The sequence below is a fragment of the Dendropsophus ebraccatus genome, chromosome 3 (genome assembly GCF_027789765.1).
Source record: "Dendropsophus ebraccatus isolate aDenEbr1 chromosome 3, aDenEbr1.pat, whole genome shotgun sequence".
NCBI classification, from domain to species: Eukaryota; Metazoa; Chordata; class Amphibia; order Anura; family Hylidae; genus Dendropsophus; species Dendropsophus ebraccatus.
Genome location: NC_091456.1, coordinates 161680387 through 161704516, shown reverse-complemented (window position 1 = coordinate 161704516; position 24130 = coordinate 161680387). Strand labels below are relative to the sequence as shown.

The 24130-nt window shown below is 46.8% G+C and overlaps 1 protein-coding gene across 1 annotated transcript in view; it reads left to right on the top strand.

Moving 5' to 3' along the window:
• The first annotated feature begins 8660 nt into the window (after nt 1–8660).
• Nucleotides 8661–24130, top strand: part of ARSB (arylsulfatase B) — an 89433-nt gene continuing 73963 nt past the window's right edge. Inside the window, exons 1-4 of the mRNA XM_069963031.1 lie at nt 8661–8954; nt 12340–12526; nt 16841–17031; nt 19025–19232. Coding sequence (XP_069819132.1) covers nt 8703–8954; nt 12340–12526; nt 16841–17031; nt 19025–19232 — 838 coding nt within the window. The 5' untranslated portion in view covers nt 8661–8702. The remainder of the gene's footprint in view (nt 8955–12339; nt 12527–16840; nt 17032–19024; nt 19233–24130) is intronic.

Genomic DNA, 24130 nt, shown 5'->3' with positions numbered 1-24130 from the left:
AACACTGTAAATATTGCTTACACCAAATAAATACAACGTTTCTGAGGTGAGATTTATTGAATTTGAATTCCACATTTGTAATTTTAGCATGTTTTGCATTAAAGAGTCACTGTCATTAAAAAAAACTTTGGACATGTCAGCAGGTATGGAGATAGGAAGATCCAACAGCATCCATTGTACAGTCTTTATTTACACCATCGAAAATAGCAGTAATGTAATGTTTCGACCCTCAAGGGGTGTTTTACAAGCATGACCCCTTGGGGTGGAAACATTGCAATACTGCTGTACCTGATGGTGTAAATAAAGACTTTGAGTTAGATTGCACAATGGATGCTGTTGGATTTTCAGTTGCCCCTAGCAACCAATCAGATTCCACCTTTCATTCCTCACAGGCTCTTTGGAAAATGAAAGGTGGAATCTGATTGGTTGCTAGGGGCAACTGAGACAGTTTCACTTTACACCATGTTTAATAAATCTATTCCTATAATTTAAAATATGGGCTCCCCAGTGTGCCTCCTACCTCAACCGTTTGGCCATATTGGACTTCATTCCCTGTTGCTGTCAGACTTTAATCTTGTTTAGTTTTATCGGCATGTAAAAAAAAAAAATCATTGATCACTGCTGAGACCTGATGCTATCTGGAGATAAGGAGAGAGTATGGTGGCCATGCCATCCACATCCTGGCCGCTTGGTGATTCTAACAATTCAACCTTACTATAGTCTATGAAGTTACAGAGTTGGAATTAGTGAGCAGATTGTGCTGCCGCCACACTCTTTCTCAATATATCTCCTGATCACAGCGGGTCTCGGCAAAGAGACCCAGTGTGATCAATAACTTATGTTATGCCTGATGACATGTCAAATGTCATTTTTAATGTCAGGTCCACCTAAAACTAACTTTCCCCCTATCCACAGAAAGGATACAACTAAGAGATCGGAGGGGGGGGGGTCCCAAATTTTGGACCCCCGCCGATCTCAAGATCAGGCCCTGGCTTCTTTGTTATGAAAATAGTCGCTGATACAGCACATGACCCGCGGCTCTATTCATTCCTATGGAGCCGCAGAAATAAAAAATTGACAATTTTATTCCAAACACAGCGCGTTTCAAAGCTGTAGCGACCTGTTTTTCAAGTGTCATATAAGAATAGCAAAACAATAGTACATATATAGGCCAACATATGATCGCATTCAAATATACAAAGATGATGCTGACATATAAGTTTCATGTGTAAATCTTCACCTTTCTTTTTTGCATTAACCTTTCATGGCTGATAAGTATCTATTGCAACCAGCAAACCAGCCATATGAAAGATAGATGTTACTGTAAAACCTGAAGGGTTAAAGAAGTTCTCACCCTGGCCATGTCTTATCTATCTAGGCCACATGTCTTGTAGAGGGGATTGCTTAAATCTACACTGTATTTTTATTCAGAAAAGGGAACATTCAAAACCACACAGATAGTATTTTCCTATATCATAAAGAGATGGCATATTGCTAGGCTGTGCTTTCACTTTATGATCTGTGAGAGTCTGACCTTCATGATGAGAATGAAGGGGGTGCAGTAATGTTTGAGTGTAAGCGAGCACTAATCAATATCACTGACCGCTAGATTACTGAGTAGAGATGAGCGAACCTGGAGCATGCTCAAGTTGATCCGAACCGGAACTTTCGGCATTTGATTAGCGGTGGCTGCTGAAGTTGGATAAAGCCCTAAGGCTGTGTGGAAATCATGGATATAGTCATTGGCTGTATCCATGTTTTCCAGACAACCTTAGAGCTTTATCCAAGTTCAGCAGCCACCCCTAATCAAATGCCGAAAGTTCCGTTGCTGGTATTCTGGCATACTTTATATAAAAAATATACTTACCTGTCCGTGTTCCTCGTGTCCTCTTGCCTTTTCCCTGTTTACCGCAGCGTCTTCTGAACCCATCTCTGCAGTGATAGGCCATTCAACCAATCACTGGCCTAGATGGGACAGCGCCACAGTCAGTGATTGGCTGAGTGGGTTGTAACTGCACAGTAGTGGTAGTGGTGGAGCCTGGAGAGGTAAGTATGAAAACTTTATTATTTTCTATACTTTTTCATCAGTCACCGACTGAGGACCTCCTATTACACGTAGCCATGTGTGTAGATGCGTAGCCTCCTATTACACATAGCCATTGTCGGCCAATGATTTTTACACAAGCTTAAAGACAACAGTCAGCTGATGATCCCCTCCTTGTTGTCTGCCAATCTCCCCATGTAATAGGACCCTTAGTGCTTTCTCTTGATTTTCAGGATCATTGGGGATCCCGAGATTACACCTACACAGATAAGATAGTGATGGCATATCCTAGATGGTAAATCCGCTTATTGGATAGACACCGAATAGTGCAGACAACCCACGGCCATAATGATCTTTTCAATAGATGTATAACAATAATTACGTTGATTGGGGAACGTGTGAAGCCATGTGGGGCAGAAAAATATAAATAAAAAAGTAAAAAGTAAATAAAGTCAAAAAGTCTTCTATAGGAAGTAATGATGTTCTTTGTGCCAAAGTGATATGAAAGGTAATAAAAACACTAAACACTGCCGGTGTGATTAAATGTTATCTGAGATTTCCTGTGCAGCTTGTTCTTACCAAGGTCTCCTTGCCGAGTGATGGCAATAATGTGATATAGCGGGGGGGGGGGGGGGGGGGGGGGTCGGGGGGAGAGAGCACAGGACACAATGAGGAGCTGCAGCGCTGATGGACAGATCTGATAAAACCGAGGAGTTTATGGAAACAAATTCAAGGTGATTTTTACGAGCCGCAAGATCTCCCGTCTTCACAGCATTATGGGCCCCTGGGCAGAGGTGCGAATTGCCCCCCTGCCGCCACTATCAAAACCCCCCCATCTTTGCATATAGTGCCCCACATAGTAGCCAATGCCCATATAGTGCCCCACATAGTAGCCAATGCCCCTATATAGTGCCCCACATAGTAGCTAATGCCCCCATATAGTTCCCCCCATAGTATCCAATGCCCCCATATAGTTCCCCCCATAGTAGCCAATCCCCCCATATAGTGCCCCCATAGTAGCCAGTGCCCCCCATAGTAGCCAATCCCCCCTGCCGAACAGAAAAAAAACAAACCAGTTACTCACCCGTCCGCCGGCCCCAGCAGCTGATGTCTCCCGGCAGCACGCACTCCCGTCATCCTCCGGGCACAGGCAGTGGGGTACAGAGAGACTGCCTGTGCCGGAAGTGTCCTGCAGCCTCTATCATGAATGATAGAGGCTGCACGACACATCCGGGACACAGGCAGCGTCTCTGTACCCCACTGCCTGTGCCCGGAGGATGACAGGAGTGCACGCTGCCGGGAGACATCAGCTGCTGGGGCCGGCGGACGGGTGAGTTCCGGGACCGCCCGCCCAGCCCTTCTATCGGCGCTTAGCTGAGCCGATCAGAAGCCCAGGAAAGTGCTGCTCATTGCACTTTCCTGGGCTTCTGATTGGCTCAGCTGAGCGGCGATAGAAGGGACGGGCTGGGCGGTCAGAGGGGGCCGCTCAGGGCAGCTTACTATGCTTATGCATAGAGAGCGGCAATAGAGGGGGCGAGCGGGACGGCTTCCTTGCGGTGCTCAGCACTGCTTGGGAGCCGTCTTCGCTTTATAGGACGCACTTAGTTTTTCCTCCCAGTTTGAGAGGAAAAAAAGTGCGTCTTATAAAGCGAAAAATACGGGTATGTCACAGCGGGCAGGGGCCCTCTAGGACGCAAGGGCCCCCGGGCAGCCGCCTACCATGCCCAATGGGTAAGACGGCGCTGCCAGGAAGTGAAGCCTTGATGCAGTAGTAAGTGCAGGAAAAAAGCACTTTATGTGCATTTCCTGTAATAAGTGTATATTGGGGATTTGTATAACTTTTATAGGGAAATACAATACTTAAATAAAAATTTTCGCTGGACTTCTCCGTTAAGGTGATGCTGAAGTTTGGACCCATTCAGCAATTTCCTAATATATACAATCACTGAGTTGTTGAAAGCAAATTTTCTAGGTGTGAATTCAATAAAGCCAAAGAATAGGTTTATAGCTGTTAATGTACCTGAATGTAGACTGGCGGAGTCTGCCTACCATACATTATGCCACACCACACCATGCAAGTAGGAAGAGTCTGATGCTGACTGGTGAAGGACTCTGTTGTGGAGGTATTGGGCAGGGGAAGTGGGCCAGCTGTAAACCTGCCCGTGCCAAGGCCTTGCACGGGAGAACAGGCTGAATTAGTGTGGTCAGCATGCCAGGTTGTCATTGGGGGAATCAGCACGGGACCAGAAGTGAGACAGTAGCATATTCATACGCAGAATCAGGGCAGCAGGATTTAGATCCCATCACAGGCAGTGGTCCCATCACAAGTGCACCAAGTCACCTAATTTACATATTAAGCTGAAGGTGTACCATGCCCTATGGAAACATAACACAAGGATACAGACTTTTTCTGTTAGTTTACCATTAAAGGGTTTATCCAACATTAGACATTTTTTCATATAATGCTGCCCTATTAGAAAATATAGCAAGCATCTTATACTTACCTCTCTGCGCTCCTCCAGTGTCCTGCTGCACCATCTCCAGTGTCCCCTGCTGACTGCAGTCACCGCCACGCACTTGTCTCAGGAGTGACAACCCTCTCAGTCAATAACGGGCTGTGGCATTATCCCATCTTGGTCAGTGACTGGCTGAGCATGCTGTCACTCTCTAGATGAGGTTTGTCTCAGAAGCGGCGGTGGCTGCAGTAAGCAGGGGACACCAGAGATGGTGCACTAGGACCCCAGAGGAGCACAGAGAGGTAAGCATAAGATGCCTAGTATGTTTCCTAATAGGGGAGCATTATAGGAAAAATTATGTAACACCAGATAACGCCTTTACTATGTCTACAGATCCTCTGATTTTCATTATATAACAACTTTTCCTTCTTGATACTGAAATTTCAATTCTGAGGTGGGTATAAATGCTTAGCTTTCTGAGAAGAGCCGAGATATATTGAAGGGGCACAGCATTTTAGCGTACGGTGAGAGTTTCAACACCCAAACCCCCAACTATCAAAACTTCGGATCCATCACATGACATGGCCTCCAATCTCAATCTGTCCATCCATCGGGAAGCTCCAGGATGTTGGACTGATAGCTTATACTTAGGATAGGTCCTCAATGAAGTTGGGGGATCAAACCGTAACAATGGGGTCCATCACAAATAAAGTTCATGACAATGGATAATACCCTTTGAAACAATGGTATAAACAAAAAAATAAAAGATTTTTTTTTAAATCCTCTGGATCTCTCATGTCCTTTTCCGGACATTCTTCAAGAGTCACTGTCGTTTTATTTTATTACAGAAATCAATAGTCCAGGCGATTTTAAGAAACTTTTTAATTGGGTTCATTAGGCAAATATGCCATTATCTGCATGCAAAAAGACTTTCCCCAGCCCCCCCCCCCCTCCTCTCCTCTCTCTCATTCACTGCTCATTATCAGGAAATCTCGACTCTTTTACATCATTTAAGCCCTGTCTGTTCTATGGAGAGGGGAAGGGGAGATAAGTCGCCAGCATAGAACAAAAGATTACACAGTGGGAGCTGAACGAAAGCCAGTATTCAGAGGTCAGAGAGGTTAGTGCTGCCTGTCAGAGGAGATAGCCAGTGATGTTGTTGTAAATTAACTCTTTGTTATCCTGTTTTGGTGCCTTATCTCCCTCCACCCTCCCCTCTTCATAGAAAATCATAAAGACAGGGGGGGGGGGGGGGGAGAGTTTCAAACTGCTTTTTCATGATAAAAATTCATTTTTCGGCTAATAAACCCAATTACAAAGTTTCTTAAAATCGCCTGTACTATTGATTTCTGCAAAAAAAATAAATAAATAAATAAATAAAAATTTAAAGGACAGCAACACTTTCAGTTACAAAAGTCCTAGAGAAGGGTAAGGCAAAGCTATAGAGATGGGCCCGGGGTCCCTGTTTCTCTCCAATGGTGGTCTCTTGAGCTGTTGTAAGACTATAACCCCCAGCATGCTGGGATCTGTAGTTTCACAATAGCTGGTGACCACAGGTTGGAGATCACTCACTGCTCTACATGAGTAGACATAAAAGAACATTATAAACCACACACTGTAGATCCTGCACTGGGGCTCAGCAGCTTATAGTCACACATCAGAGCAGACAGACAAACAGACTGCCAGGTGTGAGCAGAGCATGCCGGGAGGCCTCTCCTATAGGTGCCTGGTGCTGGCTCCTGTATACAGGGAGGCCTCTCCTATAGGTGCCTGGTGCTGGCTCCTATATACAGGGAGGCCTCTCCTATAGGTGCCTGGTGCTGGCTCCTGTATACAGGGAGGCCTCTCCTATAGGTGCATGCTGCTGGCTCCTATATAACGGGAGGCCTCTCCTATAGGTGCCTGGTGCTGGCTCCTGTATACAGGGAGGCCTCTCCTATAGGTGCATGCTGCTGGCTCCTGTATACAGGGAGGCCTCTCCTATAGGTGCATGCTGCTGGCTCCCGTATACAGGGAGGCCTCTCCTATAGGTGCCTGGTGCTGGCTCCCGTATACAGGGAGGCCTCTCCTATAGGTGCCTGGTGCTGGCTCCCGTATACAGGGAGGCCTCTCCTATAAGTGCGTGCTGCTGGCTCCCGTATACAGGGAGGCCTCTCCTATAGGTGCATGCTGCTGGCTCCCGTATACAGGGAGGCCTCTCCTATAGGTGCCTGGTGCTGGCTCCTGTATACAGGGAGGCCTCTCCTATAGGTGCCTGGTGCTGGCTCCTGTATACAGGGAGGCCTCTCCTATAGGTGCCTGGTGCTGGCTCCCGTATACAGGGAGGCCTCTCCTATAGGTGCATGCTGCTGGCTCCTATATACAGGGGGACCTGGTGCTGGCTCCTATATACAGGGAGACCTGGTGCTGGCTCCTATATACAGGGGGACCTGGTGCTGGCTCCTATATACAGGGGGACCTGGTGCTGGCTCCTATATACAGGGGGACCTGGTGCTGGCTCCTACATACAGGGGGACCTGGTGCTGGCTCCTATATACAGGGGGACCTGGTGCAGGCTCCTATATACAGGAGGACCTGGTGCAGGCTCCTATATACAGAGGGACCTGGTGCTGGATCCTATATACAGGGGGACCTGGTGGTGGCTCCTATATACAGGGGGACCTGGTGCTGGCTCCTATATACAGGGGGACCTGGTGCAGGCTCCTATATACAGGGGGGCCTGGTGCTGGCTCCTATATACAGGGGGACCTGGTGCTGGCTCCTATATACAGGGGGACCTGGTGCTGGCTCCTATATACAGGGGGACCTGGTGCTGGCTCCTATATACAGGGGGACCTGGTGCAGGCTCCTATATACAGGGGGACCTGGTGCAGGCTCCTATATACAGGGGGACCTGGTGCAGGCTCCTATATACAGGGGGACCTGGTGCTGGCTCCTATATACAGGGGGACCTGGTGCTGGCTCCTATATACAGGGGGACCTGGTGCTGGCTCCTATATACAGGGGGACCTGGTGCTGGCTCCTGTATACAGGGAGGCCTCTCCTATAAGTGCCTGGTGCTGGCTCCTATATACAGGGGGACCTGGTGCTGGCTCCTATATACAGGGGGACCTGGTGCTGGCTCCTATATACAGGGGGACCTGGTGCAGGCTCCTATATACAGGGGGACCTGGTGCAGGCTCCTATATACAGGGGGACCTGGTGCTGACTCCTATATACAGGGGGACCTGGTGCTGGCTCCTATATACAGGGGGGCCTGGTGCTGGCTCCTATATACAGGGGGACCTGGTGCTGGCTCCTATATACAGGGGGACCTGGTGCTGGCTCCTATATACAGGGGGACCTGGTGTTGGCTCCTATATACAGGGGGACCTGGTGTTGGCTCCTATATACAGGGGGACCTGGTGCTGGCTCCTATAAACAGGGGGACCTGGTGCTGGCTCCTATATACAGGGGGACCTGGTGCAGGCTCCTATATACAGGGGGACCTGGTGCAGGCTCCTATATACAGGGGGACCTGGTGCTGGCTCCTATATACAGGGGGACCTGGTGCTGGCTCCTATATACAGGGGGACCTGGTGCAGGCTCCTATATACAGGGGGACCTGGTGCTGGCTCCTATATACAGGGGGACCTGGTGCTGGCTCCTATATACAGGGGGACCTGGTGCTGGCTCCTATATACAGGGGGACCTGGTGCTGGCTCCTATATACAGGGGGACCTGGTGCAGGCTCCTATATACAGGAGGACCTGGTGCAGGCTCCTATATACAGAGGGACCTGGTGCTGGCTCCTATATACAGGGGGACCTGGTGGTGGCTCCTATATACAGGGGGACCTGGTGCTGGCTCCTATATACAGGGGGACCTGGTGCTGGCTCCTATATACAGGGGGACCTGGTGCTGGCTCCTATATACAGGGGGACCTGGTGCTGGCTGCTATATACAGGGGGACCTGGTGCAGGCTCCTATATACAGGGGGGCCTGGTGCAGGCTCCTATATACAGGGGGACCTGGTGCTGGCTCCTATATACAGGGGGACCTGGTGCAGGCTCCTATATACAGCCCTGTCTCTGCCCATCACATACATTACACAGCACATACAACCTAGCAGTCATAAGCCCCGCCCCTCTGAGGGTGTCAGATACCAGGCGGAAGGTGGCAGGGGCGGGCTCAGCTGTCAGTTCCTGCAGGCAGCGGTCACTATGCCAGGGATGGGGATGCCGCTGGGCTGGGTGGCCATGCTCCTCTGCCAGGCTGCCCTCGCTGCCCGCCCCCCACACATAGTCTTTGTCCTGGCTGACGACCTGGGCTGGAATGATGTGGGCTTCCACGGCTCCGAGATCAGGACCCCCAACCTGGACGGGCTGTGTGCGCAGGGCGTGGAGCTGGGGTCCTACTACGTGCAGCCGCTGTGCACCCCGTCCCGCAGCCAGCTGCTCAGCGGCCGCTACCAGGTCAGCACGGGATCTACTTTACACAAGTTCCAGGTCATGTGACTGCTTGTGGTCATGTGACCTCAGGGCTTTCTGAATAGTAGAGGTGTGACGCTGCTTTGCTCTTTGTGTTATGTAGGTGGGAAAGACCTGGTGTATCCAACCTGTATCTAAGCTGGTCTTGGTGTATCCACACTGTATCTAAGCTGGTCTTGGTGTATCCAAACTGTATCTAAGCTGGTCTTGGTGTATCCAAACTGTATCTAAGCTGGTCTTGGTGTATCCAAACTGTATCTAAGCTGGTCATGTAGACTTTCCACCTAGTAATTCAGTTATGAAGCAGATATAACAGAAAGGATAATCTGCTTCCTTACTATTGTAGCTTCTCCCACATGATTTAGCAGGAAGGATGGTGGCTTGGAATGAAGCATGATACAAAAGTGGGGGCAGATGGGTTCTGCTAGATGAGTGGGCCCATGCCTGACACAAGCACTTATTTGCATAGACACTTAAAGGGATTATTCAGAGAAAATCCTTTTTCTTTAAATCAGCTGGTTTCAGAAAGTGATATAGATTTGTAATTTACTTCTATTTACAAATCTCAAGCCTTCCAGTACTTATCAGCTGCTGTATGTCCTGCAGGAAGTGGTGTATACTTTCCAGTCTGTTACAGTGCTCTCTGCTACCACCTCTGCCCAGAGCAGGAGAGGTTTTCTATGGGGATTTGCTACTGCTCTGGACAGTTCTTGTGGCAGACAGCACTGTGTCAGAAGACAATATTTCCTGCAGGACATGCAGCAGCTGATAAGTATGGGAAGACTTGAGATTTTTCAATAGAAGTAAATTACAAATTTATATAACTTTCTGAAACACATTGATTTAAAATAAAAAGATTTTTCGCTGGATAACCCATTTAAAGTCATAGAGACATGTAAAAAGTTTTGATTAGTCTAGGTCTGGGTGCTCAGATCTGTACGGATCATGAGAAGGAGCGGAGGGAAGTCTGCGCTCAGCACAGTCCACTCTCGTCACATGATGAGTTTTTTATAACAACAGTGACACTTTAAGGATACCTTTAATAACTGACAGATGGATCAGCCATGGGCTATCTGTCCTGTCCTCCCCATACAAAGGAACATTCAGTACAGTTAAGAAATCCTTTGTTCTCTGTGGGGACAGCTGCATCCAGAGAGCTCTGACTGCGGCTTATCTCTCTCACAGGGGCCGAGTGATTGTTTGTCCATCATGCCTGACCCTTATCTTCATGGACATCATCTGTCTGTGGTCGTTCAGGAGTGCCCCATACACCTCATACTGACGGCCAAACCTACTGAGAGCAGCGGGTACAGCCAATGAAAGTGTAAGGTGTATGGAGACCTTTAGGGTCCGTTCTCACATTCAGGATCTGCTGAAGAGTTGATGTTGTCGATCTCAATGTAACTAAATAATGGAACACAGCATGAAATCTGCTGCAAATCTGGAGTGTGTGAATGGACCCTAAAGGTGTGTTTACACAGAGAGATTTATCTGACAGATTTTTGAAGCCAAAGCCAGGAATAGATTTGAAAAGAGGAGAAATCTCAGTCTTTCCTTTATGACTTGTTGCCGGTTTATAGTCTGTTCCTGGCTTTGGCTTCAAAAATCTGACAGATAAATCTCTCTGTGAAAAGGCACCACAGCCTTCAGGTATTTATTAGCAATTATTGAAGCCAAATTCAGATTATTAACGGAGCACAGGTTCTAAAGGAAAGACTGAGATTTCTTCTCAAATCCATTAGTGGATTGGTTATCATTAACTGCAATTAAAAAACCTGAACGTGTGAACACACCATTAATAATCCTTTTATGTCCTAAAAAACAACTTTTAAATTTGCAAACTGACATGGCCTAGAGTGTCTGTGCATTAGACCTGCACCGCCCCTCCATCCCTCCTCCTCCCCACCATCCTCATCATTAGATATGCCCCTAGAAGGATTTCTCCTAATCATTACTTGTCTAAGCATTGCACATGTGCTGAATAGTAAGGGGCCTATTCCACGGGGCGATAATTCGTCCCGATTCGGCCGATTATTGCTCCGTGGAATAGAGAGAACGATCAGCCGATGATCGTGTCATCGGCTGATCGTTCATTTAGGTACAAACCTAAAATCATCGGTCGCCACCCGCGCATCGCTACGTGGAATAGCGGGAGCGGCGGGCGACCGACAATTTCAAAACATACATTACAGACAGGCCACTCCGAAGCTGCTGCGGCGCGGGACCAGGAGAAGACCTGCGCCTGGACAGGTAATGTATGAAACAAGGGCTGCAAGGACATCGGTAATGATGTCCCTGCAGCCCTCGCTAAACGATTGTCGGGCCGTGGAATAGGCCTAGTAAACAAGCGCCGATCTAGCAGATTGGCGCTAGTTTACATCGTTGATCGGGCCCTGCTCGGCCTGCGGAATAGGACCCTAAGGCTCATGTGCATAGTTGAGACAAGTGATGAATAGGAGAAATCCTAATGATGAGGATCACGGGGAGGAGGGACGGAGTGGCGTCGCAAGCCTAGGGCAAGGGTACTCTAGGCCATGCCAATATGACACAGGTCTACGAGTATAAAAGTTGTTTTTTAGGACAATAACTGCATCACCTGCCGAACAGACCCCAGGACAGATCATGAATTAAAAGCAGCTATCCGACGGTACAAGTGGTTTGGGAAAGGGGGGGGGGGGTAGCGCTGGATAACTCCTTTAAGCTACCCTCACATCTATGAGTAGTCTGCATTCTAGGTATATGTAGGCTTATCATCAGACCTCTATGCCGATGTGTACCTGTGCCCCGTTTATTGAATTCAGAGGACTGAACATTGTTCACTAGTCACCAGTCTGCCACTTCCCACCCCCCAAAATTTGCATATGCTCGAAGCGGATGTAGTCGCTGCCCATATAGGCTGACAGCTACTCGGGATGTAGGCTACTTTATAGACGTGAATGTAGCACTAGATTGGTTTAGTGATTGTGCCCCGATTATTTCTGATGTGTCCTGGTGAACGTTCCATATGTGTCACCGGGATGATCGGCTGAAACCCTATGAATCATAAGGAAATTTTATCAGATGCTTTTCCACATGTGTTTCAGCTCAGGGACAAGGCAGGAAGCATCTCCTTGAGGAAACTGCTATACTGGCCTATTTCTTACATTTTCCATAGGAAAAAATAGACAAAGTAGCTCCTCATGATTGGCCTTAAAACATGACTGGGGATTATCTGCCAAACACCCAGAACTCTGAAAGGCTCCCTAATAATTATAGTGGGAAACTGTAGTGCTGTATCAGATATATAGTGCTTGTGTAATTGTAATGTGAATACCGTTTGAGGGACATATTTATAATATTTCTGCTGATTTCCCTTTTTTATTTCCCAAAGATTCACACAGGACTGCAGCATGAGATCATCTGGCCTTGTCAGCCCCATTGTCTACCTCTGGATGAAAAGCTGCTGCCCCAGTTACTGAAGGAAGCCGGATATACCACACACATGGTGGGAAAGTGGCACCTGGGGATATATAAGAAGGACTGCCTTCCAACCCGCAGAGGATTCGACTCTTACTTTGGTAACACACAAATTCATAATTTTTTTTGTCCTATAAGGGGGTGTTCCCATCTCAGATTGTTATCCTCTATCCGAAACGCCTAAATACTTGGCTGCCATATAAAGGATGAATGAAACGGTGAGCGCTGCTGTCATTGGGGGGTTGTTTTAGAAAAAAAAAAAATCAAACGTTTGTATTTGCTTCAATGAATGGGAAGAAGCACACAGCTGAGCGCTTCTCTTCCTGCTCTCTGTACTGGTGACACAACACAGTCACATTGTCTTACCTTAGGAGTCTGTCTTTCTCACATGCACAGAGCTGGGAAGAGAACACGCTTATCAGACTAGTGTTAGGCGAACCTGTCAAAATGTTCGGGTTCAGCAACGTTATCCGAACCCGAAGGCTTGCCGCTTGATTCTCCATGCCAGGAAAACATAGATACAGCTTTGTTCTGAACACTCAGATCCCAACTGATGAAACTTTTTCGATATGTCAAAAGTATTTGTTTTTGCACGTGATAATGCTTATTTAATCTTACTCTGTTATGGTGCGTTTACACAGGCAGATTTATCTGACAGATTTTTGAAGCCAAAGCCAGGAACAGATCATAAACAGGGAATGGGTCATAAAGGAAAGACTGAGATTTCTCCTCTTTTCAAATCCATTCCTAGCTTTGGCTTCCAAAATCTGTCAGATAAATCTGCCTGTGTAAACGCACCATTAGGGTCCATTTACACAGAAAGATTATCTGACAGATTATCTGCCAAAGATTTGAAGCCAAAGTCAGAAATGGATTTGAAAATAGGAGAAATCTCAGGCTTTCCTTTATGACCTGATCTCTGTTTATAGTCTGTTTCTGGCTTTGGCTTCAAATCTTTGGCAGATATTCTGACGGATAATCTTTCTGTGTAAATGGACCCTTAGGTGTTAGTGTGTGAAAAAAATCTATTCATCATTGATTGTCATGAGTAGGTAGACACAGGACCAGATTAAAGATACCCATAAACCCTCAATAACTAACGGCCAAATGATGATTCAGCAGTCAGTTATCTATCCCGTGTACCGCCCTTTCTCCCCACACACAGAACATTTGCATTGCCGAACGTTCCTGTATTTTCTGTGGGAAAGGCAGGGGTAAGCTGCAATCAGAGATTTCTGGCTGCTGCTTACCTCTCCCAGAACAAAGGGGTCAGGCTGTGATTTTCCATCACGCAAGACCCCCTATTACCACCAACATCATCATCATCTGTGGGTGGTCGTTCAGGAAAGCCCCTTTATAAAGTATAGCTCCCCTAAAATATTCAAAATCTGATTAAGCAATATGTTCAATAATAGCCTGGAATTGGAAATCAAATAGAAAGTCATTATAAGTTGTAGCATGGCTTTAAAGGGGTATTCCCCCCAAAATTATTTTTGCATTAATACGTTGCCCACCCGTAGCTTTCCATCTTTCCAATATAAAGTTATTAAGGATTCTGCACAGTTTTGCTGTTATCTAGGTGCCCCCACCCCCACGGATTGCATAGAATCATCAGCTCTCAGTCCACACCGACACGCTCCCTGCTCCTGCCCCGACCCTCCGAGACGGCATCACGTGTCCTCCTTCTCTTCAATGGGCCGGGTTAGCGCTTCTATCCCAGCCAATCTGAAGTGAAGGAGGACACTGACGGCGGTGGCTGCTGTTATAGAGGGAGACAGTGATCAATCAGTGCAGCTGTCACTGACTCCTTCTCTAACAGCAGTCACCGGTACCGTGTGCCCCCCCAGCCCCAGAGCTCACCCCCTGACTGTGACCCGTCACCCCTCCCTCTCCCCCTCCGTCAATTGCTCCGAGCCGCGGCGCTTCCCAGCAGCCCCCCCCCCCCCGTCCTTCAATTGCTGAGAGCCGCGGGGCCGCCGGTAAGCGCTCACCGGCGGCCCCGTGGCTCACTGTCCCCCGTCACTGTCCTGTCACTCACTGTCGCCCCTACCCCATCCCCCCCCGTCCATCAATTGCTTGCGGCGCTTCCCGGCAGCACAACCCCCCCCCCCCCCCGTCCGTCCGTCCCTGATTCAATTGCTGAGAGCCGGCGGTCCCGCGGCTCACTGTCCCCCATCACCTGCTGCTGCTGGGCGCTCGCCTGCCCGCACCGTCTCACCATCTCAGCTCTGCTATGCCATCACGATCTCAGCTCTGCTACACCGTCTCACCATCTCAGCTCTGCTTCACCGTCTCACCATCTCAGCTCTGCTATGCCATCTCACCATCTCAGCTCTGCTATGCCATCACCATCTCAGCTCTGCTTCACCGTCTCACCATCTCAGCTCTGCTTCACCGTCTCACCATCTCAGCTCTTCTATGCCATCTCACCATCTCAGCTCTGCTATGCCATCACCATCTCAGCTCTGCTACACCGTCTCACCATCTCAGCTCTGCTTCACCGTCTCACCATCTCAGCTCTGCTATGCCATCTCACCATCTCAGCTCTGCTATGCCATCACCATCTCAGCTCTGCTACACCGTCTCACCATCTCAGCTCTGCTTCACCGTCTCACCATCTCAGCTCTGCTATGCCATCTCACCATCTCAGCTCTGCTATGCCATCACCATCTCAGCTCTGCTATGCCATCTCACCATCTCAGCTCTGCTAGGCCATCACCATTTCAGCTCTGCTACACAGTCTCGCCATCTCACCATCTCCGCTCTGCTACACCGTCTCACCATCTCAGCTCTGCTATGCCATCTCACCATCTCAGCTCTGCTACACCGTATCACCATCTCAGCTCTGCTAGGCCATCACCATTTTAGCTCTGCTACACAGTCTCACCATCTCAGCTCTGCTATGCCATCTCACCATCTCAGCTCTGTTACACCGTCTCACCATCTCAGCTCTGCTATGCCATCTCACCATCTCAGCTCTGCTATGACATCACCATCTCAGCTCTGCTATGCCATCTCACCATCTCAGCTCTGCTACACAGTCTCACTATCTCAGCTCTGCTATGCCATCACCATCTCAGTTCTGCTACGCCGCCATCATCATCTCAGTTCTGCTACTTCATCATCAGACATAAGCATTGCATGATGGGAAATGTAGTTTCCTATCTTGATTATAGACCATGTTTTAGAAAAACTTGTAACTCAGGAACGGCAGCAGCTAGAAAGATGGGAGATGGCTCAAAATACTCGGGGGGACTTGGTGAGTAAGAATAGCTAGGTTTGAGGGCATTACATTTTTTTTTGCTTTTGGGGGGAATACCCCTTTAATGTGTAAAGGGTGTAACCTGGTGCGGCAATCTACTGTACTGTATACATCAAATCCGAAGCCAAAAACGTGACCTCTTTCACACTCATTGTGCAATGTTTATTTATTTATCTAGTTGAACGGCATGAAAAATCCACAAAATAAATCTGCCATGTCTAAAAGGGACCCTACTTCCCTGTATAACTGGGAGTGTTAACATGATATAACTAGGATTTCAGGAACTAGGAGTCCAAAGGTTGTAGTGTTTGTATAGTTTGGTGAATTTACAAGGCATTTGAAGGCTTTGTTCACAGCTGTCAGAACAAATACAGTTCTCAGTACAGATTTGGTGTCAAAAGTCATTTTAAGGCTGGGTTCACACTACGTTTTTCCAATCCGTTTTTTATTTATAATGGAAGTCAATGGAAAAACGGATCAAAACGGATGCACACAGTTGCATGCGTTTTTTTCATCAGATTTTCATCCGTTTTTTTGCAAAAAACGGATTGCAAAAACGTAGTGTGAACTCAGCCTAAGGGGTATTCTAGTGGAATATAATATTTCAAACTCGTCGCAGGATATACAACTTACTAATGTACTGCTATCATAAATTATACTGGCTTCAGCATCTCTTTGTTGGGACTTTTAGATAAGAATGAGCTTCTTTTTCAGAACAATGCCACAGGCAGAGCATCAGACAGGCAGTGAATACAACCTTCTTCTGTGTTATGCAATGTTCTGCAGCACATCTGGGGTGGGACCTGGCAGGAGTGCTGTGGGAGGGGTTGTAGACATGGTGGGAGGGCTGTGATTTGAAATGAGCAAACCTACCTTAATTTTGGCTCAATGCAAAGCTGATCGCTCGGTCATTGAATCCCGCTGCCTGGAAAAGATAGATGCATCTCCAGGGCTGCCTTTGGCCGTATCCATTATTTCCAGGCAGTTCTAGGGTTGCATCCATCTTTTCCAGGCAGTGGGATTCAACAACCAATCGATGAGGTTTGGGTTCGGCCCAACTTACTGTTCCCATGAAAGTCCAGTTGGTGGGGGGGGGGGGGGGGGGGCATTTTTATGTATTTCAAATACTAATCTCTAACTTTTTGTATTGTAGGATATCTTATGGGCGGTGAGGATTATCTTACCCATGAGAGGTGTTATACCATCCAAGGCGTAAACAAAACAGTGTGCGCCCTCGATTTCCGAGACGGTGAGGAAGCAGCCAAGGACTATGATCAGAAATACTCCACCCACCTATTTACAGAGAGAGCCGTGGACCTCATAGCTAACCACAAGCCTGAAACGGTGAGTCTGCAACCGGCACCTGGTAAATGTGGGGTCTCCAGCAGTTCTTGTGTGGGAGCTGCTGCTATTAGCACATAGCATCAATACAACTTATCATGGCTATAGTGTGCACCTTATTGCTATTCAGCGCCCAAACTGCACGGTGAACAGGGCTGGGAGCAGTTTGTCGCCGTTCACCATGTGGTGGTAAGAAAGTGTAATTGCAGTTCAGTTTCTGTTCAAGTGAATGGTAGCTGAGCTGCAGTATCTAGGTCCCCCCTCTACATAATCAGCTGCTTCCAGACCCATTCACTGTGTAGTGCGGGTGTCGAACAGCTGATCGTGGGGGTGTTGGACCCTGCCGATCATTGATTGACCCCTTTAATGGCACATTATAGCAGCAGTGTGTATAGCTGAGTGTGAGTGCAGGCACATTATAGCAGGAATGGAGAGGATGGGAAACACAAGGGCTGACAGAGACTGCAGGAAGGAATGAGCAAAGTATAGGGTGAGCACAGTATAGCAGCACTCTCTGTCTGGGGAGAGATGGGTTACAGCTATGAAGAGATTACCTCCACAGTCCTGTCCCCTGATGCAAGCCCCAGCCTGAAGTGGATCTGCTATGATTTGGAAGGTGAGGGAGACTTCCTGGGTCAGAGCACTGTGCTGTAGTCCCCGCTATGCAGACCATGCCCCTCCTCCACTCGCGCTCCCACCCAGTACAAGGACCTCTTAAACCAAAGCAATGCTCTTAAACCAAGTCACAATTTTGAAAAACTTCTTGCAAAACGCTCTCAATCCAAGTTACTCTTAAACCGAGGTACCACTGTACTTGTAATGGGCTCTGTTCATTGTATATTGGCTGTGTTAATACAGCTCAGCCCCTATTCACTTCAATGGGAGCTCACTTACAGTAACCCAGTATGGTCACTACACAGTCTACAGACCCATCTGCCTACATTCGCTGTACCTCTGTCATATGGCTGAAGCCTAGGCCGTCAATTGGTAAGTCACAGAAAACTCTTTTAAAAGAGAGAGCTGCAAATTATAATAGCGAATTGTCAAAATAATTTATTTCTGATGAGCTATATGCAAGAAGCTCGTAAAGGGTTTGTACGAGACTAGAAAACATGACGGCTTTCTTCCAAAATACCTGCCCTCAGGTTGTGCTTGGCTCCATTTACTTCAATACAGCTGAGCTGCAGTACCAGACACAACCTGTAGGCAGGTGGGGCGCTGTTATTAGAGTGCAACCATGTTATATTAAATGCTGTACAGTAGGGGTGTGTTGCCACATAGAATTTTGATTAACCCAACCAATATGAATGTGCGCTGGGAAAGTATGGAGTGGACCTAGAAACTGAGCCTGCCCCATACCCTGTGGCCTCATCTAGGATGCCAGTCCCTTATGGCCTCTGATCGGCACCTCTGCAACAGAATTGTGGGGAGCTAATAGTTTAAAGGGGTTATCCAGCACTACAAAAACATGGCTACTTTCTTCCAGAGACAGCACCGCTCTTGTCTCTAGTTCCGATGTGGTTTGTAATTAAGCTCCGTTCACTTCAATGGAACTGAGTTGCAAAACCACACCCAAACTGGAGACTGGAATGGTGCTGTCTCTGGAAGAAAGTGGCCATGTTTTTGTAGCATTGAATAACTCCTTTAAAATATAAAAGTTATGGCTCTTAGAAGACAAGGATTTAAAGGGGTTATCCAGCGCTACAAAAACATGGCCACTTTCTTTCAGAGACAGCCTCACTCTTGTCTCCAGCTTGGGCGGGTTTTGCTGCTCAGTTCCATTGAAGTGAATGGAGCTTAGTTGCAAACCTCACCTGAACTGGAGACAAGAGTCGTGTTGTCTCTGAAAGAAAGTGGCCATGTTTTTGTAACACTGGATAAACCCATTAAAAATTAAAACATAAATATGATGGCTGGGGCAGTAAGAGGTTAAAAAGCTATATAAAGATATAAGATGGATACTCTTGCTGAATGCCTGTCTTATCTTGTCCTGCAGCCTCTGTTTCTTTACCTGCCCTATCAGGCCGTCCACGCGCCCCTTCAGGTTCCAGAAAAATATTTAGAACCTTACAGCTTCATCCAGAACCAGAACAGGCGCCATTATGCGGGGATGATGTCCGCTCTGGATGAGGCGGTAGGAAATGTCACTGCTGCTCTGAAGCAATATGGACTCTGGGACAACACCGTTTTCATATTCTCTACAGGTAAATAAGACTTTTATTCACTAACTTGCTGATATCATGAATTACATGATGCACGCCTGTGTAACGAGTCTTTGTTTTAGGCTATTGTTTACACCGGCACTCTCAGGCTTTACAGGCCTCATTGATTTGCTGTAAATAGAGCTGAATTCTAATACCACATACAACCTAAACACAGGGGTGGCGCTGTTTTCCTAAGCCTGGTTTGCACCTGTAAAGATCCTGTTACCCAAGTGTACTTTGTACTGACTGCATGTTATACTTCTTAATAGCCACTAGAGGTCACTAGATCACCATTTTGCCACACTTCTAGTAAAATCTATATTCTTTACCCCAAATGAAATTGTGCACTGGAGACCACTGGAGCCTTGCAACAATGTGAAAACCGGTGGGTTTACCTATGACTGAGCCTTGGTAGCCTGTTTATTCTAGTTGGTGTTTGCACTGCTAGTGGACATATTAATATTTATTCCATATTACAATAATTCTTTTGTAAATGGGAACATTTTCTTGGCAAGTCCTCCCTGGGTTATGCAAACTGAGGACAGTCAGGATTTATAGGATACACATATTAAGGCTTATTTATCCCGCAGTGGTATCTGGCCTCGTTCCAGGGAGTCACCAGTAGCCCGATCACCCGGTGAAGGATTCAAGATGTGCCTGTCTCCCGGACGTGATCCCTGACCCCATCCTCCCTAATCGCCCGTCTCCCCCGGCACACAGCGGGTCATTCACATGCAGCCAGATGGCAGGAATATAATGGTGCGCTCTCATTTTGGCATTTCTCATTGTGCAGCTGGATGTGTGGGTGTTGGGGCTACTTCAGTAGCAGTATAGGGATGGAGACCTAGACAGCAGAGCATCCGCTGTGTACTGCTAACTTGTCTCCCGCAGCATAATGCCATATTGTGGCCAAATTACCATTTACTATGCCCTAGCCTAATGCAATTGGTGCGGAGTCGGGACACGATCTCCTTGCGCTCGAGGGCTGCTATTATTTCTTACAAAGAGGTAATGATCTCTCGGTCATACAGTCAACAGTCCACCACATTTTTGGACAAGAAAAGGCTTTTTCTTGTACTTTTTGGAAGGTTTTGTGGGAGAGCCAGATCACATCCTTTTGGATAGAGTTAACCGGTGTTATTTCAGTCTAAAGAACTTTCTTCTATATTCGTAAAGAAGTCTGGGATATAGCACCCTTAGGACCTTACTGTTTGGGCCATATATACCTGGCAACTCATATTCTTTCTGGCTTTATTCTGGGACTCTCTGATGTTCCTTCTTATTGGAAAAACCCTAAACAGTGTATTAGGCATTATTACTTGTCAGGCAAAACTTATTATTGATCAACAGATGAGAATCAGATCCTGACGTTTAGCTGTTTGCCAGAGTAACATCTACATATACAGAGAGCGGAGCCAGAAGCAGACAGCGCCATACACTGTAGTGGCCATGATGGGTTATTGCAGCTCAGCTTTCAATGAATTGAATGCAGAGTATGGCCAACATGCAATACTCAGTCAGATGTGTATATGTATTGGATCTGATATTGATGACCTATCCTGAGGATAGGTCTTCTATTAATTTTGCTTGGACAGCCACTTTAAGGGGAAACTTTCAATTGAAACTAGCATATTATTGAATAGGAGCGGAACAAATTGATATATAGATATGTGGGAAGGATTCAGGATAAATCATATAAATCACTGCTTATTCTGGGCTTCATTAGTGATTACCAGTGATCCCTCTGCTCAAACTCTTAAAGTTTGTCAACCAGTGATTAGGACCGCCCAGTGGACTCCTAAGCCTGAAATAACCAGGGATTTATATGATTAAAAAAAACAGCTGACCCTGAATCTTTCCGACATATCTATATATTAATTTTCTCTGCTCCTCCTATTCTATAACTTGCTAGCTTAACCTGAAAGGTTAACTTTAAAGTGTCACTGTCTTTTGAAAAAACTTCTGACATGTCATAGAGAAATGTCAAACGTTTTGATCAATCCAGATCTGAGTGTTCATGCCCGTACTGATCGGGAGAAAAAGTGTGGTGAAGACCGTGCATAGCGCAATCCTCTCCTGGCTCTGTCACGTGATGAGTCGGGCTCCTAATGTAAGTCTATAAAGCCTGACTCTTTCACTGACACAAAGCAGGGAGCGGACCACACTACAGCGTGGTCTTCTCCCCGTGCATTGTCACGACTTGTACAGATCTGAATACTCAAAACTGGACCAATCAAAAATTTTGACATATGCTTTTTTCTTTTTTTGGAGTAATGCCTGAATATAGTGACAAAAAATTTTTTAAGGACAGGTACACTTTAAAGTGGTTGTCCATGCAAAATTAATTAATGACTAGAGATCAGCACAACTTCAGCATCTTATTACCAGTGGCTCGAGAAGTTGGATGCTGCCCTAGGGAGAAGGGATTTGCAAGTTCGGAATCACATTGGCTGTTTCTTTGAGGGAAGTTGCTAGAAATAACCGAAATTTCAATTATTCAGTCATGCGTCTTTCTGTATAGATCTGTAATGTTATAATAGGGCACACAAAGCTACCGTATTGGTCTATAACAGTTTATGCTTTCAGGGAAAGTTTTATTATAGAATCCATGTTGAGAATAAATTGGGGCAGATACTGAATTATACAGTGCTTCTAGAGAATTCTACACCATGCACCATGCTGATGACATGACAGATTTCAGGTCTTCCATTAATACACAGGATCTATTTATTATGGCTAGGTAGGAGTACTAGTGGGGAAACGTGACAGTCCTGTCCTCAGCGGTGAAACAGTTAATAGCCCCTGGCCATCTCTGGCAGCCGGTGGAGCCAAACATATCGATCCAATTAGGTAAAAACCGGCTGATGGCAATCCAGTGCACGGCAGTCGTCACTGAATCCGCAGCAGACAGGAAGGTTCAGCTGCTCATGAATAGGTCTTCAGCCGCCTCCACAGTATTGATGTGATGGATATAAGGAGAGTCATGGTTATCTAGCATCAAACATGAGCGTAAAGGTGACCCCATCCACGACTCTTTTTCTATATCCCTTCACAGCAGAGTCTAATGTCTCCACACAGTCCAGCTTGTTTTTAATTGTTTTGTGCAATGTGAAAGGGTAGCGGCTGTAAGTGAATGCTGAGCGTTCTAGTTCCACAACTGCTGGAGACATACAGGTTGTATCCTGCTGATGCATGGGTGGACGTGAGTTGAGGGAATCTTCAGCATCCTTGGGTTCATCCAAAGCTAAGCGTGCAGCATTTGATTACCACTGGCTGACAAAACCTGATGCCCCCAACCTCTGCAGCCAACGGCAATCAAATTCTGCACGCCCGGATTCAGAAGTTCGGTCAACTCCAGTGCATATAGCCAATGCAGGGCCCATGTGTAAGAACATTGTTGTATAGTATATAGGCCCCTTGTTTTTTAAATTAATACTGTAAACCCCCGAGACCCCACTACACAAACACACACACGGGCCTGTGCCCATTCCTGCACCATCATGTTGTTTGCAATAAAAGTTTTTACAAACTCTTTTTTTGGGGGGCGTTTACAGTGTCATGTGCCCTCTGTGCCACCTTGGCCCATCACTGAGAATCATGCAACTCAGACATCGATGGCATCATGCCAATCAGCTGTTTAGAGAGGTTGCGATATTTGTGCCAGCCCCTTCACATGTACTCTCTACCTGTGGTCCATTAAAACAGCTGATCAGTTGGGGTGCCAGGATTTGGACCCTCACCAATCTAATACTGATGGTCCATGCAAATGATAAGCGTGTCTGTAACACTTTTAGAATCATAGTTTACGTTATACATGTTCTGCATTTGTTCACGTCTCAAAAAAGTATACACTTAATTTTCCTTGAAGTACAGGCTATAGGAGAGCAGATACTAGGTACTATCGTGGTACCGTATTATCCATAGGGAGTCCTGAAAAAGATGGATACAGAATATTAACGCAGGCTATTTTATACCATAGTAAGTACAAAGTGTAACCAAGAAAGAAGAGGAAAAAAATGCTTTTCATAGGTGTCTATGGCCAAGAATAGTAACCAAAATAATGTGTGTGAATACAGTCTTACTGCCAAGGGAAGCCGATAAGCAGGATATGTCCACATTGACTGGAGGGGAAATACGGTTTGGCGCCCAATGGGGAATACGTTATAGATAATAACACCAAGTGGTTTAGAGCAAGTAAAAGCGTGTTCCTTCAATTAGTTATCGATAGTCTTTATAGGTGGATCACGCTCTTATTTACGGCTTTCATCTTGGCGAATAGTGTTTTATTTATCCGCTGTTTGGCTCAGAGAACGTTTCCTGATACTGGATTGCTATTGTGACTTGATAATGTGCCAGGACACAGAACACCTGCATGCCGTCTATGAATTGCCGAGTTAGTCGTATTGTGACACGCACCGGGGCTGGAAAGTATTGAGAGTCGGTAGCGCAGCATGTTCCGCTCTGATGTGCTGGTAACAATGATGAGGCAGGTGTTCTCCCCGTCCACATGCTGAGCACACAGAGGAGGCTCATGGCTGGAGCGCGCACAGACGCACCGCAGGCAGCCTGAGGAAATGCAGCTCTGCAGCCTTCACTGTGACAGCAGATGAGTTCTCATTTGGCCACATATGTAAGAGATGATACAAAGAGACTATTGATGGGGCAGGTGGCAGGGAGGTCACGACTGGATGTGCATGTAAATGGGGGCAGTTTATTTGCCGGATGGATAGAGGATAGAGGATACAGCTGATCTGTATACAGAATAAACTTTTTTTTTTCTTTTTAAATATGCGTTTAAAAATTCTGCATGGATGGAGCTGCCAGGGCCGGCGTCAGCACAGGGCTTACCCGGGCAAGTGTCAGGGCCCAGAGAGGGAAAGGGGCCCTGTGTTCCAATG